This window comes from Trypanosoma brucei, chromosome 2 (assembly GCF_000002445.2).
Source record: "Trypanosoma brucei brucei TREU927 chromosome 2, complete sequence".
In the NCBI taxonomy this organism is placed as follows: domain Eukaryota; phylum Euglenozoa; class Kinetoplastea; order Trypanosomatida; family Trypanosomatidae; genus Trypanosoma; species Trypanosoma brucei.
In genome coordinates, this window is record NC_005063.2 from 150,095 (window position 1) to 165,763 (window position 15,669).

Below are 15,669 nucleotides of genomic sequence, written 5' to 3' on the forward strand. Positions count from 1 at the left end.
CACCATTTTGTGGATTCTTCTGAATAGCAATGGAGTCTGAAGGTTAACCCAAAGAGTTAAAACGTTGAACAGAGCTGGTGACCTACGTGGTCTTTTTTTTGTGTAAAAAGTGCCCGACTGCCTTACTGCATCCCTTCGCGTGCATGCAAACTGAGCACAACGCAATGTCTCCTTTATTATTTGAAGCATGAAAGCTCATGGATTATAGCCATGGGACAGAAGGCCTTGATTACGTTAGACTGATAGGACCGCTGTGTATTTTTCGTTGTCTATGTTGGGATGGCCATTTGATAGTAGCATCTGCTAGTGTACAATTATTTTGATGGATTCGGCACATTACAGTGATTTCTGTTGGGAGTTCCTCTTCCCCCTCACTCTGAGTAGATGTGGGGTAACTGGTTTCTTTTCTGACGCTAACATGGTTTGCCAGCTCTGTTTGGGAATGTTACGGTATCATCACGCACAGTTTCGCAATTTGTCCGTAAAGCTGCTTTGAATCCATGCTGCGGTTGTCACGAATCAGAAAAATTATAACGGAGATGGGTCTGCAAAAAGGCATTGTGAGTTAGCGACAATACTACGTATCAAACAATGTCACATCATGACGATTACAGTGCTGCTTCACAACTTCAGCATAGGGGAATGGCGGAATCGTTTCAAATGCGGAACAAATAATGAGAGTCCAAATCTCCATTCTTAAATTCCCGTGGCTACATGAACTGTATGCAGGTGAAACATTTATCAAGGAAACTGTATTGACAAGACTTAATCCAAGGAGAGATTAGGAATGCAAATACTTCATGCTTTCGTTGAACAGCCGTACATCAGACCTGTCAACTCCATTAAGTGACTGAGGAGTTAACCTATTTTAAGGTGTATGGAAATGGAGACATGGTTTGAGCAACCAACGGCCAGTATTCAGTACAGTTGGCTTATGTGAAACCAAAACGTCTGCATCCGTGTATGTTCAACCTGACAGCTTCGCTTAGCCTTTTGTTAAGCTGTACGACACTCTTCCAGGTGTATGCAACAAAATACAGTTATGCGCGTGATCTTGCAAGTGAGGAAGGTAGTGTACAGGAAGCATGTGAAACAGGAAAAATATATATTGAGCTGCTCTGAATCCATTTGATGCAGAATGTAAGAGCGTTAACCCGGCTGATATTTTGATATGAACCAACACACTAAATAATGATTTAAGAAGCAGGAAAAAGTTGATCCAAACTGCACTTAGCCTGGAGTTGTTTCCAATGCTCCTAGATAATAATGTGTGTGATGCGTATGGGGGTTCATTACTTTTTGAGGGAGCATGAAAAAGGATGAGGAGCAGAAACTGTTCGGAAGATGACGATTTTTACGATTCTTATTATTAGGTCGACATCCTTTTTGTGATGGTTTAATGGTTTAGTATCTATGAGTGCTTTACACTCGCTTTATTTGAACACAAACTCATGCATGCGCGAAAATTGTGAAGCTGCTTACTCACAGATATCAATTAGAGGCATCAAGCTTTTGGCTCATGGTAGTCATTTTCATATGAAGTTAGCATTCCGAAACAGCTACCTGGGAAAGGAAATTGAAGGCCCACCACCCTTGCCAACATGCATTTTATCTGTATTTGTGGTCAAAATGGACGTCACATGTAGCCGCACCATTTCATTGACCGCTGCGTAATATACTCCCTTACTTATACTCATTAATACCCACTGACGCCTCTCTTTTCTCTCTTTGTGTGCGGGAAGCACTGCCGTCATACAGAGAGAATCGCAACATTGGATAAGAGAATGGATCTCGAGTGTGTTAGAAGGCAGTCAGAGACGATAGCAGTTGTGACGGTTGTGGTGTTCCGGGTGAATTTGGATTTGATTAATGATGAACCGCTTCGTGTAGCGGTAAGAGACCCTGATGAAACTGCATATAAAGAAACTAGAGGAAGGGCTCACAATGGTCATAAACACGTCTTATGGATGTGATAATGTATGGAATGAAAGTGTGGAAACAAGGTTGAGAGAAATCATGTGTGAGACTGTATTTGCCGATTTTTACAAAATGGGGATGAATTCTCTCCGTGTATGAATGCTGCGTTGGAGAGTGCAAATGATATGTTACATGTACAAGCTGGAGAGGATGGCGACTGACGTCTGAAATTGGAATGGATGTAAAAGACATAAAGCATTGTACCGATGCGAAAGCAAAGGGCGCATGCATGTCAACGATAGGAAACTAGTTTAGACTCTTTTTATTCGGATATGCTGTGGCGGAAGCAGTGTGCATGCAGAAACCCCGAGCATCCGACAACGGGATATAGAAGCGTTAACGATAGTGTCCAACTCATGGAAATCCGGCAGACATCAACTCCTCTCAATTATAAGTTACTTCGAGCTTATCAATTTCTTCCTTATGAGGTCCCATTTCCTCCACACACTTTTGCATCACAACAATGGAGAGAAGGAGAAAATGTTGAAGCGCATTATGCACTGTATCAAACTTGTTTGTGTATGTATTTGACCTCTCCTGATATGAGTCTAACCGTTACCAACATGTTACCGACTCTGGGAATCCATGAGCATGATGTACATAAAATATCACGAACTTTGTGCACGTCCTGGCGTTCCACTTAGTGAACGTCATCAAACTCAATGAGCAGAACCACATGGAAGGAGGAAATTGTGTATTTGTATGCATACATGTGTGTCAGTATGTTGGTTTGTAACACTGTGGTGAGAGTAAATGGAAGTATCTTTTAATATGGAGAATACCGCACATAAACACACCTCAGTGTATCACCAAGAAATAATGGCGGAAACGGGTCAGACAAGGTTGCAGAGATATCAGTCTCAAATATATACATATGACACTAGCCATTCTCTGGTCACACAACAAGAAAGAGCAAGGTGTAGCGTTGATTGGATGTAACGGCAGGATGAATCATTTCCTTTAAAGGACAAATGAGCAGATGCGCGTGTGCAGTCCAAACCGGCTAACTGTGAATTGCATTTCATTGAGAAATATTTTTTGTTAATTCAGCAGGCAGAACGCCTTCTTTTTTCACTCTCACTTTACACAGACATGACGGTCGGTAGAGGTTAGTACCAGCTGATGCATTTACAACCGTGCACAGTAATAAATGTTAACTGATTGCTCCTGTCGTGTGACTCTCGAGACGTTACCAGGTGACCATGGAATTATCTTAAAGATGTTTGGATAGAAGGGCGTCTAATAGGTGCCGGTCTTCTAATACAGCGAAAAGCTTGTAATGCATGCGTATGTTTGGTAAGATGCGAGGAGGCCATTGATTGTACTGTTGTAGTTAGCTGTTGCGCGCTGCATTGACTGGGTGTGGTTGCAGCACATCTCAGTAATGAAATGCAGAAACCTCTCATCCATCGCAGTGATCGACAAATGTGTCTTAATTAAGTTGAATGGCAGGTGGTGTCTATGCATATGTTGGGTTGCTCGACTCCCAGAAACCTGGATTAAAGCAACAAAAGGTGTTGTCGTTTGTTTTTATCCATGCATTTGTTCAAACTATCTGTGCATCAATGCGTACCATCATTGTCTTTCAGTATAACCAACCTTTCTATACCATCAATAACAACTCTCTTCCATCCATCATTGCTAAACAAGATAACTTTCTTGATGAATTTCATTCATGATCGCACGCGTATGCCGGCTGACGAAGCACAGCAAGCTCCACCACCTCCCCAATTACCTTTACGACGCCAACACTTTTCCTGTTGCTGTTAGTGTTACTTCAACTTTATCAAATATGTGTTCTTGTTAACGCAGATGATGGTGGGAAAGTTACAGTGAAGGCAATATCTCTGTTATACAGTCGAAAATGGGACGTAAAAGTTATCAATGCCGTGAATGCCGATTTCAACGCCTCCCTGGTTGCTCGGAACTGGACGGTGGCACCCGGAGTGAATGTTGAAGTTGCCCGCTCCCCCTCATACGTCATCGATTCGGTCCAGTTTCTGAATGACTACCCGAAGGCACTAAATGGCGATGACGCGAACAAGCTGTGCAATACATTAAAAGGGAACCAACTTGTTGGCTTCGGTTCCATGGCTGAGTATCAACAGGGCATGAGGGATGTCTGCCGCATCTTTACTTCCTGCTCCTTGAGGCCACTGGCGAACTTATTACCCCAGTACGTTATGCGATGAGTCACTTACGTGTGCTAAAGCAGGGTTTCATGTATCTTGATGGGCTCCCGGGAGGTAGTGAAGCATATAATCATGCAGTGGATTTCATATAGCGCATGGGGTACAGTTTCTGTTGTGTTTTCACGGGGGAAGACAAAGCGGGTGGACAAGGTGGATCACCTGAGGAATTCGACGCTGCATGGAATTAGTTTGCTGGGGGAAATCCACAGGCTGTGATTATGTTTGCCGCCATGAAGCCTGATGCCAAAAAAAATCTCGTGAGGTTGGTGTCTGATCCGCGTACGGAAGATACGTTCATGCCAACTCCGATCTTATTGCAGAAATCAATCGTGAGCATCTGGAAGGAGACATTGGAAGAAGCGAATGTTCCGTTTGTTCCCCATCGTGTGATTCAGACGGGGTCAAATCCTCTCGCTGAGGAAGATTATATCGACGCGGTAAAACGCTTTCAGACTGAAATGAGGAACTATTTGACTGAATACAGGGAGTGGAGTGACTTCAATGATGCGGATCACTTTCTAAAGAGTGACGCGGATGGGGAGCTGACGATCAACGGCTAGATTACTGGAGAGGTGTTGGCGCGGGCACTGCGTACCCATGGCTGGATGAAAAATCGCACAGCCGTCATTGAGTCGCCGTTACGTGATTGATGGCATCGTGATCGGTGATTTTGGAGGTGAGTGCGATAGCTTTACCACTGCAAATGATGCCACTTGCCGCTGCAACCGTGGCAGGAAGAACGTCTACATGAGGGAGATTGCTGAAAATTACCGCCTGCAACCGCTTGCTGGCAGGCATATTATGACAACTTCCTTGCAGTGTTATATCGATCCCTCATTCCTATAGACACCACTCACCGGCCTCACCGTTGATATGGAAGATCACGAAGAGCTTCTGAGAGGTTCCACACAGTTTGAAACTGGTGTGTCCACCACGACCTCATCTGGGAAAGCTGGCGAGATGAACAGTTTCTTCCTTCAGAAGGTTGCCACAGATATGCAGAAGGTTTCCGACGAGCTCAACACATTGCGGCAGGAAAGGATAGTCACTGCCGTGTTTGGCATCGTAACAAAAGCGGTCTGCCAGGTCTGACATTCATTGACCCTATGGCACCAACCCCTCATCTGAACAGTTTCAGCAGGAATGTGATCCACTTGTCCCCAACAATGGAGCAGCAGCTATGCATGTTAGCGAGCTCCCTCTCCAGCATTCGTGCTGACTTCCACCAATTGCGTTGTAAGGGGCGGTGAGGCGTCCGCTTTCATTGATGCGCTAAGAAAGACACTGCTCACATTTGGCTTGAACCTCAGCTCTACCGTTGTATTAACTCCAGGGGACTCTGTTGGAGAGTATCTTTCGAAAAGTGGTAGCACTTTTATCATTGGACTTGCTGTTGATGGCATTGTGGTAACTGAAGAGCATCTACGTATCCGCAACAAGGTGCGCGTATTTGTCCAGTTCTCTGACATTGCGCTGCTGTAAAATGAGTTTGCGCAAGCCTTCGACAATAGCGATGGCACCAAGCACCTTTTGTTCGCAACAAGTTTGCTTTGCTACCCAGACATCAACACGACATCGTAGACTGTGCAACGGTTCCACGAGGCGGTACGTGAGGTGGAAAAGTGGACGCCGCTGTCGGTGCTGGGTTTCGCCACGGGTAGACTAATCCAAGAGAATCTGCAAAACATGGAAAGGGTAACGTCCGGCCTGCTGGTCGACCTTTTCTTCAACCAAACAGTAATCATCATTGATGGCATGCGTTATATGGGCCGTACAAACATTATGATTGCATAACCAACGGTGTTGTTACCGCTGATGACTGCGTGACAAACTTCGGTGCTACGGATATAAGTCTGTGTGTGTGTGTGTGTGTGTGTGTGTGTGATCAATGGCACGTGCGCTACGGTCAGATGCACCGATACTACAGAATCCGATGTCGCCGTCGTTGATGTGCGCTGTCCCCAACGGTAATGCCCTCACCCCCGCACAAGTTGCTGGTGTGGTTGGTGACTCTTTATTCGTTGTGGCTCTTGCAATATGTCTAAGCTTACTTGCGTGATTCCCTCTCCGTGGCACCCGTGATGACGACAGCGCACCCAAGGAACCAACGAACCCCGTGACACTAATATTTACTGACATTGAGAGCGGCACTGCGTTGTGGGCTGCACACCCTGAGCTGATGCCTGATGCCGTTGCGACACATCACCGTCTGATTCGTTCACTGATTGGGAGGTATGGCTGCTACGAAGTCAAAACTGTTGGTGATTTGTTCACAATAGTGAGCAAGAGTCCCTTCGCTGCCGTACACCTCGCACAGAAACTACAGCTGTGTTTCTTGCATCATTCCTTCCGAAGGGGCTGCACAATTTCTGACAGCGCCGAATGGACAAATGCATAATATTACGGAGCGCTGCTTACGCACGCAGCTTATATAATGTCACATGCGTTGTGATTTGTAGAGGGGAGTGGGCCACCAGAAATTGGGCCATTTAATGTCAATAAGTTTTTACCGCTTGTTGGAGCCGTAATTCCCCGCACTTAACCTTTTCGAACCGAGGAGTTGGTAAAAGACGGCCAATCAACGGCATCGTCGACACCGTGGCCATCAGTACGGGATTTTACATACGGTAACGAAGCGTGGGCATATGTTTTTCTTTAAGCGTCATTTTTTTAAATATTTTTCTGTACATTGTTGCTGCCACTTCTATGAAGTATAGCCAGAATGTTAGAGTAGTACATTTGCGTGCAAAACGAAGATAATAATACTCCCTTTGTTTTTCTTTCCCTCTTGGGTTGTATGAAAAGAGGGGGCTCCTGTTTGTAGGATGACAAGAGCTGTTTTGTTTCTTTCCTCAAAAAAATTGCATGCTCCATAGTTGCTCCAATATTCCCATCCCTTCATTGGAAAATGACCCGTCGGCTCCGTCCATGTGAGTGAAGCGGTGTCCCTGATATTTGCCCTGATGCTTTTTCTTTTTTCCACCGTGGAACCTGCACTGCACTGCACTTGCGTTCCCTCATCCCCTCTTACAGTTATCCGTTTCACTTCCCCTGTTGAGGAATGCGTATTTCCAACCGCGCGAGATATCAAACAGTAAATCTGTCGGACAAACAAAAGGCTAAGAAATTCGTCACATAAACTTATGAGCTTTCACCACTGAGGCACGCACGCTCACCAACACCAACAAAGTCAAGCAAAAGGCGCTGCATATTAATACTCAATGGCGCCATAATGTTCCCTTTCGTGTTCCCTTTTCCCTCTTCCTTCCGTTGGGGTTACACAACACTTGTGGGAACCCGCTTCACTTCCTCCTTTTCCAATTATGAAGGTAACTGTGTTTTGTTTGCCACACCTCCGCTTGTTATTTCTCCAACTGGTTTCACTTTCAGAAGTCGCGTGTACACCACTTGTGGAGGAAATATTACATTAGGCAAAACCAACTATGAAAAAAATGGCAATACATTCTAAAACATTCCCTCAACATTGCAGAACTCATGAAAGGAATCATGGTTACTGCCGCCAGGCTAAGGAAAGACCAAAAGGCTTTTGAAATGTGTTTTCGCATTGAATGTACCATTGGTATTTCTTTAACATGCAAACACAACACAAATCACGGCATGCACAAACACGAGTGCCAAGCTTCTTATAGAGATATTTCAATACCTGAAAAAGGGACCGGGACGCAAAGTTTGGGAATGGAATTTCCCCGCCCGTAACGGTGATTATCTAAGACATTCAATCAACACATTTCCGCCTGTCCACAGTCAATGGGAAACCGTAGTGCCCATATGTCCCCCTAATTACTGTTGTCCCTTCAGTTTTCACAGTAGATGTTTCAATTGGTTTCTGCGGCCGAGGTAAATAAAGCGTATGTGTCATATCCGGGAGGTGTTTCCATGTGTCTTCGCTTTCCGTTTTGTCACTGCGTTTGGGCTCACGCAATGACATTAATTGAAATTTCAGGCCACTACCATATATGGGTGGCTCGTGGAGAGAGTGAGGATTGGGATTATTCTAACAGCTTTGTGGTTGTGTGTGTCGTGCTTTTGGAAAATATTGCAGCCAATGAAAGGGAAGGCAAGTGCCACCTTACTTTCCATGCCGCGGCATCAATGCATAAGAATTATATGCTAGTTGCCCTGCGAGGGAAGGTCGTGAAGGCGAAGGTTAGCTTCCGGTTTAAGGAAATGTAGAGACTTCTTGATACTACTGTCAGAAACTACTGTTGCCGCGTGCTTCAGGCACTGGGTCAGTAATTCATAAATAAAACAACGAGAATAAAATTAATCCCTTGTGGCTGCTAAGCGTGCAAGCAACTGAGAATAATAAACAGTATATTTTTGCCACACTTTATTGATTTCTATATATATACAAAACAACCTCATTACATTTATCATTTCTTTTGTGCCCAAAGACTGCTGAATGAATGTTAGGATCACTGACCATAACACATTTTGGCATGCACCTCAATTACTTCCTTATAACACTTCCCCCCCCCTCGTTTGATTCATCGCTTAGCTCTATTATTAAAAAAGAAAAAGCATTTCCTCAACACTCAGCACCTCAAGGAATCGGAAACGGGAACTACAATGTCAGGAAACCAAGGAAGAAAGCGACAACGCAGCTCATCTCCCGAGCACACAGAAGCTTTAAAGGAATCATCAACTACTGGACAAAATAAACTCACCACCGTTACAATCACCGAAGAGACGCGTGACGCCAGTAATGATGAAACTGTGATATCATTATTGAATGAGCATGAGAAATTGATTAAACAAACGACACGGCTGGAAAGCAGTGTGAAGGCACTTAAATGTTTCATGAGTAATCTCACAGCTATGAGTGGCGAAAGGCGAGGTGGTGTGTGTGATGGCACCGAATGCATACGTGCGGTAACGTTATATCATGCTGCTGATAATGCCTTCAGTGACGAAGGACTATATGAAGGTTCTCTTTCCTCACTCTGTGGCCGCATTCAAGCTAAGAAATTAACCATCACGTTATCAAAGGGTTGGAAATTTAACTCACGACAAGTCAGTAAGCTAAAGCAGTTAGAAGAGTTACGCATTGAATATCCACATGGTAAACTTGTGAATATCATATCTTTGAATAACCTTGATATGTTGAAAAGGCTTTGTCTCAGGAGCAACAATATTGACAACAATGACGCCCGTCACTTATTCAATATTGGAACATTGGAGGAGTTGGCTATTACTGACACCATGCAACTGACAAATATCAGAGGAATCTCTCGCTTAACTAACCTGAAGTGTCTTGAGTTAAATTCCACAGATATTGATGATAGCTGTATAGGGGAAATAAGTGCATGTGCTAAACTGTCCAAACTGAGTGTATCCGAATGCAACAATATCACAGACGCGACACCAATTTCACAACTTTCAGCGCTTGAAGAGTTGAATCTAAACAGCTGTTACCACATAACGAAGGGAATAGGAACACTTGGCATGTTGTTACGATTGCGTATACTTGATTTGAGTGGTGTTCCTGTGGAAGATAATTGTCTGAAGGATTTGTGTGACTGTGGATCGCTTGAAAGGCTGAACATTTCTTATTGTATTCAGCTGACAGATATCAATCCACTCTCCAATGCCACTGCTATTGAGGAATTGAACCTTAACGGTTGTCGCCGAATAACACGAGGGATAGGCGTTGTGTGGGCATTACCAAAACTCCGTGTATTGCACATGAAGGATGTGCACCTGAGCGAGCCATCTCTCGATTCAGTTGGGACTGGTGGACCACTTGTAAAGGTCAGTCTTGATAACTGCGCAGGGTTTGGTGATATGACACTCTTATCCAGCATTGTTACACTCGAGGAGCTGAATATTCAAAAATGTGCTGACATCATTAGTGGTGTGGGTAGCCTTGGTACACTACCGTACCTGCGTGTGCTTAACATAAAGGAGGCACACATCTCGTCCCTTGACTTTACTGGTATTGGTGCCTCAAAATCCCTTTTACAGCTCAATATGGAGAGTATCACGGGACTGATTGATGTGGAAGCACTCGCCAACATTTTGACTCTGGAAAAACTAAGCCTTCACGGCTGCACGGGTATTGACGCAGGAATTGGATGTCTCGGAAACCTGCCACAGCTTAAAATGTTGGACCTGTCTGGCACAAATACCGACAATGAGTCTCTCAGAAGTTTATGCCTATCGCAGACAGTGGTGTCCCTCAACCTTTCCCATTGTTGGAAAATGACAAATGTGTCCCATATTTCAAGCCTCGAAGCATTGAATGAACTGAATCTGAGCAACTGTTTTGGAATAAATGCAGGATGGGAAGCAATTGAAAAACTTCAGCAGCTACATGTGGCAATCCTCTCGAATACACATATTACTGATAGAAACATATCCCATTTCAGCAAGTGCAAAAACCTTGTTACGCTTGATCTTTCTTTCTGCAATAAGTTACTTGATGTTACAGCTCTCTCTAACATCACTACGCTTGAGGAGTTGAATCTTGATAGTTGTTCAAACATCAGAAAAGGGCTGAGCGTTCTTGGAGAGTTGCCACGGCTTTGTGTGTTGAACATAAAGGGTGTACAGTTGGAAGACTCAGTTATTGTTTCACTAGGGAATGGTGGATCACTTGTAAAGGTCAGTCTTGATGACTGCGCAGGGTTTGGTGATGTCACGCCTCTCTCAAACCTTGTTACACTTGAAGAACTGAATCTCCACTACTGTGACAAAGTAACCTCTGGAATGGGAACACTGGGCAGGCTACCGCAGCTTCGTGTACTGGATTTGGGACGGACACAAGTTGATAATAATTCCCTTGAGAATATCTGCACAAGCTCAATCCCACTTGTGTCATTAAACCTTTCGCATTGCAAGAAAATAACATCTATTTCTTCAATCGCTTCCCTTACAGCATTGGAGGAACTCAACATTGACAACTCCTGTAATGTAACATCCGGTTGGAATGTATTTGGTACACTTCATCAACTGCGTGTGGCCACACTGTCGAATACACGCATTAATGATGAAAACATACGGTACGTTAGCGAGTGCAAGTCTTTGAATACACTCAACCTTGCGTTTTGCAAAGATATAACAGACGTCACAGCACTTTCTAAAATTACTATGCTTGAGGAGCTGAACCTTGATTGCTGCCCCAACATCAGAAAAGGTATTGAAACTCTTGGAACGCTTCCCAAGGCAGGTATCCTAAGCATGAAGGAATGTTACATGGGAGACAGTGATGCGCAACAATGTTCCATCCTTTGGAATAGTAAGTCACTTGTGAAACTGAATCTTGAGAGGTCAATGGGATTCATATCTGTGAAAGCTCTCTCTAACATTGCGACACTGGAGGAGTTAGTACTCGGTCATGCACGGAAAGTATGTTGTATACCGTCATTTTCCTGTCTACCGCGCCTTCGAGTACTGAATCTGAAATATACGGATTTCAATGATGATGTAACTAAAAATATTTCCGAATCGAAATCGCTGCAGTCACTCAACTTATCACATTGCAAATGGGTAACCGATATATCAGTATTATCTTCCTTATTGGCACTGGAGGAACTGAATGTTAACTGCTGCAACGGAATACGAAAAGGCTGGGAGTCGCTCGGAAAGCTGCCTCTACTACGTGTAGCAATTCTATCTGATACTAACATCACCGCTAAAGATATAGCTTGCCTTAGCAGTTGCAAAACGCTGGTGAAACTAAAGTTTTTTCGGTGTGAGAAGTTGTCAGATGTCACGGTGGTGTATGAGATTCAATCACTGGAGGAACTGATAGTTAGGAGCTGTTCAGACGGCCTCAAGGGACTGAATGCCCTTGGTACACTGCCACGGTTGCGTTTTTTGCTTCTGCGAAATGTGAGAGGTAGTGATATATCTGTTGAATCTATTGGGACGAGCAAATCTCTCGTGAGGCTTCATATTGAAATGCGCGAGGACTTAACAGACACAACACCCCTCTCCAACATCACGTCCCTTGAGGAATTATCATTGCGTGAATGCGGTGATAACCTGGGAGGAGTCGGGACACTTGAGAAACTGCCACGGCTTAAATCGCTGGATCTCGGTTTATCTGACATTAGCAATAGCACACTTAATTATATTTTTCTGTCTCGATCCATTACGTCACTCAACCTAGACTCCAGTTGGGAACTAACAGATATATCTCATATATCAAATCTTACGGCACTGGAGGAATTGAATCTGGGAGGATGTTACTACATAACTTCAGGCTGGAAAGCACTTAGCGAATTACCACGACTTCGTGTGCTCAACTTGGAATCCACCAGAGTTACGACCCGTTACGATGGATACTATATCAGCAGATGCAAATCCCTCGTCACACTCAACCTTGAATTGTGTGATATGACCGATGCTTCATACATCGCTAATATCAAGACACTGGAAGAGTTGCATATAGGGAAATGCAAAGAGCTAACGCAGGGGTTTAGTGCACTTTTCACTCTTCCGCGGTTGCGCATTCTTAACTTGATTTGTTCTCTTATTACAGATGAAGACCTCAGGGAAATTCAACCACCCCATACCATTGAGGAGCTCAATCTTTCTTATTGTGTGGAGCTCAATGATATTACACCACTTGGGAGAATAAAATCAATTAAAAAATTGCATCTCCGTCAGAGCCATGATGCCAGAAGGTCCACAGAAGGATTCAGAAGTCTTTTGGAGCTGCCGTGCCTTTCTTGGGTGGATCTCAAAAATGCTTCTGTCAGTTCTGATATCCTGCGTGAACTGGGAAAAAGGAGGGTACATATATATTAATATTTGATCCATTGTTTCGCTTTGTATAATTTAATAACTTATTGCTGAGAACACGTTACTAAATTTAACAGCCAGTTCGAGTGGTTCGCTAACTGTAGGCACCATTATTCGGACAGATACCAGTAACAATTCACATGGATGATATTGTATGTTACACTATCTTAAATACAAGAAATACAAGGATCTCATTACAGTTATTTAAGCGTTTAACAAATTAGTAAGTCATACCAATCATATATTGTGAAGAATAAAGAACAGTTAGGAAAGTGTGTGTATGTATGCACAAGGCTTTTTTCTCAATGTAAATTTGTATTTTAGTTGTAAGCGTAGTAAATATTGTATTATGCTCATTCACATTACAACTATACCAAATGAACATATCTTATTTTGTATGCCCTTCTAACTTTATGACTACACATTCACACACATATATATTGAATTATTATTATTATTTCTATCGTTCTTATTGTTATTACATGAAACACAACATTCACATTTAATTTTTACTCATAGCCACACCTGAAAAGTAAAAGCACTCAACATTCTGCAGTACTGTATACCTGTCAATGATATGAGGAGGTGAAGTTTATATACCATTATAGTGAATATATTTCATTATTCTTATTATTATTTGCTTTACTGAAAGAAATGACAGAGTGACTTTACAATAAATTATATCAGAGCAGCATCTTAACTACCAATTTGCTACACGGGAAACGATAATACAACACATTACGTGTCTCGTGATTCTTTTTTACACTTGCCACTGGTATATATCTATATTCTCAAACAATGCGATTGAATATTCTCTTTTCATTAAAATATTATATTATAACTTATTGTATTTGTTTGGTTTTGTAATAACATAATTTATTTTATTACATTTCCTTTCAGAATTATTTGTGCCAAACTTTTGTGAAGATGTCATACAATCTGAATTCCCTTGCGCAGCAAAGGGTTGTGTACCGCCTTAATTCATTAACATTTGTGCTACATGTGCATGGTAAAGTGTATTAAACATTTCACTGGTTTTGGGAAATATTATTTTCTTTCTTACAACATGATGCCTCAGAAGAACTGAAGGCGAGAGCAAATCCTTTCATTCATTTTATTTTCCTTTTCTTACCGTATCCGTATATGTTTATGACTTTCCAGAAAACACTGCTGAGGTAAATTATGTATTCCTTCATATTTACTTTTTATTTGACAACAACAACAAAGGGATTTCCTCCTCACACACTTAAATTAATTAGACACTGCTGTTAGCTGATAAGTTATAGACAGCCGCACATTTAAGTTACACAAATCCACACCGATTCGAAATAGCAAAATATCAAATATTATGTATTTATTTGAGAAAAAAAAAAAAGAGACGAAAAGCAGCGCTGCATCTGAAGGGAGATGCATGTGAAATCGAAGGACAACTGTCATTTGAATATCATATCCCCAAATTGTTTCGCTTACATTATTAGCAGTAAATGCTTACGGAACTTGGGAAGTGAATGACTACTGAAATTAGAAGCATGAGGACGCACCGCGATGGCACATGAAAGTAACATGGGTGGGATTTTTATGTATTGGAAAGTGGAGTGGCTTTAAGGTGTTTTACATGATGTTTAGTTGGAGATTGAAATACTTCAGGAAATAGTGAAAGACTGTTATGATACAGGAATATTTTCGTTTACTAATTTCAAGCGCACTTCCGTGACGCACTATTTTCGGTTTACATTGCAAGAAGTGGTATGATATATGCAACTGCTTATTTCTTATTTATTTTTTGCGAGTTTATATAAGTGTGGTTTGGTGACGTGGAAAATTTTAGCATATGGTTAATGTCTTTATGACAAGCAAATGCTCTGTTCGAGCTATGGTATTGGAAGGTTAAATATAAATTATATGTTTTATGAGTTATCAAATGCTGAATGCTGCGACTGACTCACTCTTCAAACAAAAACACTTTCTCAGCTTTTCCACTCTCAGCTAAAAATGTAGTTCAGTTTCCAAACAGCACACCACATCTCATTCACCATCGGGTAAAGAGATATTGTTGTATGGACAACACGAAAGTGGAGAAGTACAGAAAGTAGAAATAAAATAAAGAGTATATATATATATATATATATCGAATTATGTTGGAACTGCAGGTATCATTCAACCTAAGAGCAAAAGCACCTTTCCTTCTGTTGTGAGCCGCAACCATGCCGTGACGAAGTTACAAGTGGAAGGAGTTGGGTCAAATCATTCATTACCTAATATCTGTAATGTGAATATTTTTGTTTAGAGATATTCGTATGTTAATGAGAGACCATTATGCAGAGGGAAGAACAACCGACGACTGCAACCTAAAACCCGTAATTTGCGGACTGTGATAAACTTTAATAGTTTCATTTTATTATGTAAAGATGGCATCAGCAGATTATACTTGTAAGCTGTTTGAAGTCAAAACAACGATACACGGAAGGGAATGTGCAGGTGGTGATTTAAATCGTATGTTTATGAGAAATTTGTAGTGTGAATCAACTGTTGAAATATGTTGTGCGACATTAACAGCAGATGTTGTTTTTTTTCATATTATTCTCCTTTTCTTTTCTTTTTTGCTTGTTTGTCGAACAATCTGAGGTTTAGTTGATATATTCCTGAGTTTCATCACATGTGTTTCTGTTTATATAATACTAATCGTTACAAACTAAATATCTGCAGTAAGTATATTAAAAACATACAATTT

General features: G+C 42.1%; 3 protein-coding genes and 1 pseudogene across 3 annotated transcripts, besides 4 other annotated features; all 4 read left to right on the plus strand.

Moving 5' to 3' along the window:
* Positions 1 to 15,669: part of a sequence feature (sequence corresponds to BAC RPCI93-25N24) that runs on past both edges of the window.
* Positions 2,250 to 2,621, plus strand: Tb927.2.900 (hypothetical protein; the record flags this gene model as incomplete). The annotated part of the gene is made up of 1 exon (XM_946397.1): positions 2,250 to 2,621. The coding sequence occupies one exon, from the start codon at positions 2,250 to 2,252 to the stop codon at positions 2,619 to 2,621; it is 372 nt and encodes a 123-aa protein (XP_951490.1).
* Tb927.2.910 lies at positions 3,640 to 6,548 on the plus strand (annotated as a pseudogene).
* Positions 6,024 to 6,053: a microsatellite.
* Tb927.2.940 (hypothetical protein) lies at positions 8,067 to 8,363 on the plus strand (the record flags this gene model as incomplete). The annotated part of the gene is made up of 1 exon (XM_946398.1): positions 8,067 to 8,363. The coding sequence occupies one exon, from the start codon at positions 8,067 to 8,069 to the stop codon at positions 8,361 to 8,363; it is 297 nt and encodes a 98-aa protein (XP_951491.1).
* Positions 8,760 to 12,944, plus strand: Tb927.2.950 (leucine-rich repeat protein (LRRP), putative; the record flags this gene model as incomplete). The annotated part of the gene is made up of 1 exon (XM_946399.1): positions 8,760 to 12,944. The coding sequence occupies one exon, from the start codon at positions 8,760 to 8,762 to the stop codon at positions 12,942 to 12,944; it is 4,185 nt and encodes a 1,394-aa protein (XP_951492.1).
* Positions 13,383 to 13,419: a microsatellite.
* Positions 15,047 to 15,067: a microsatellite.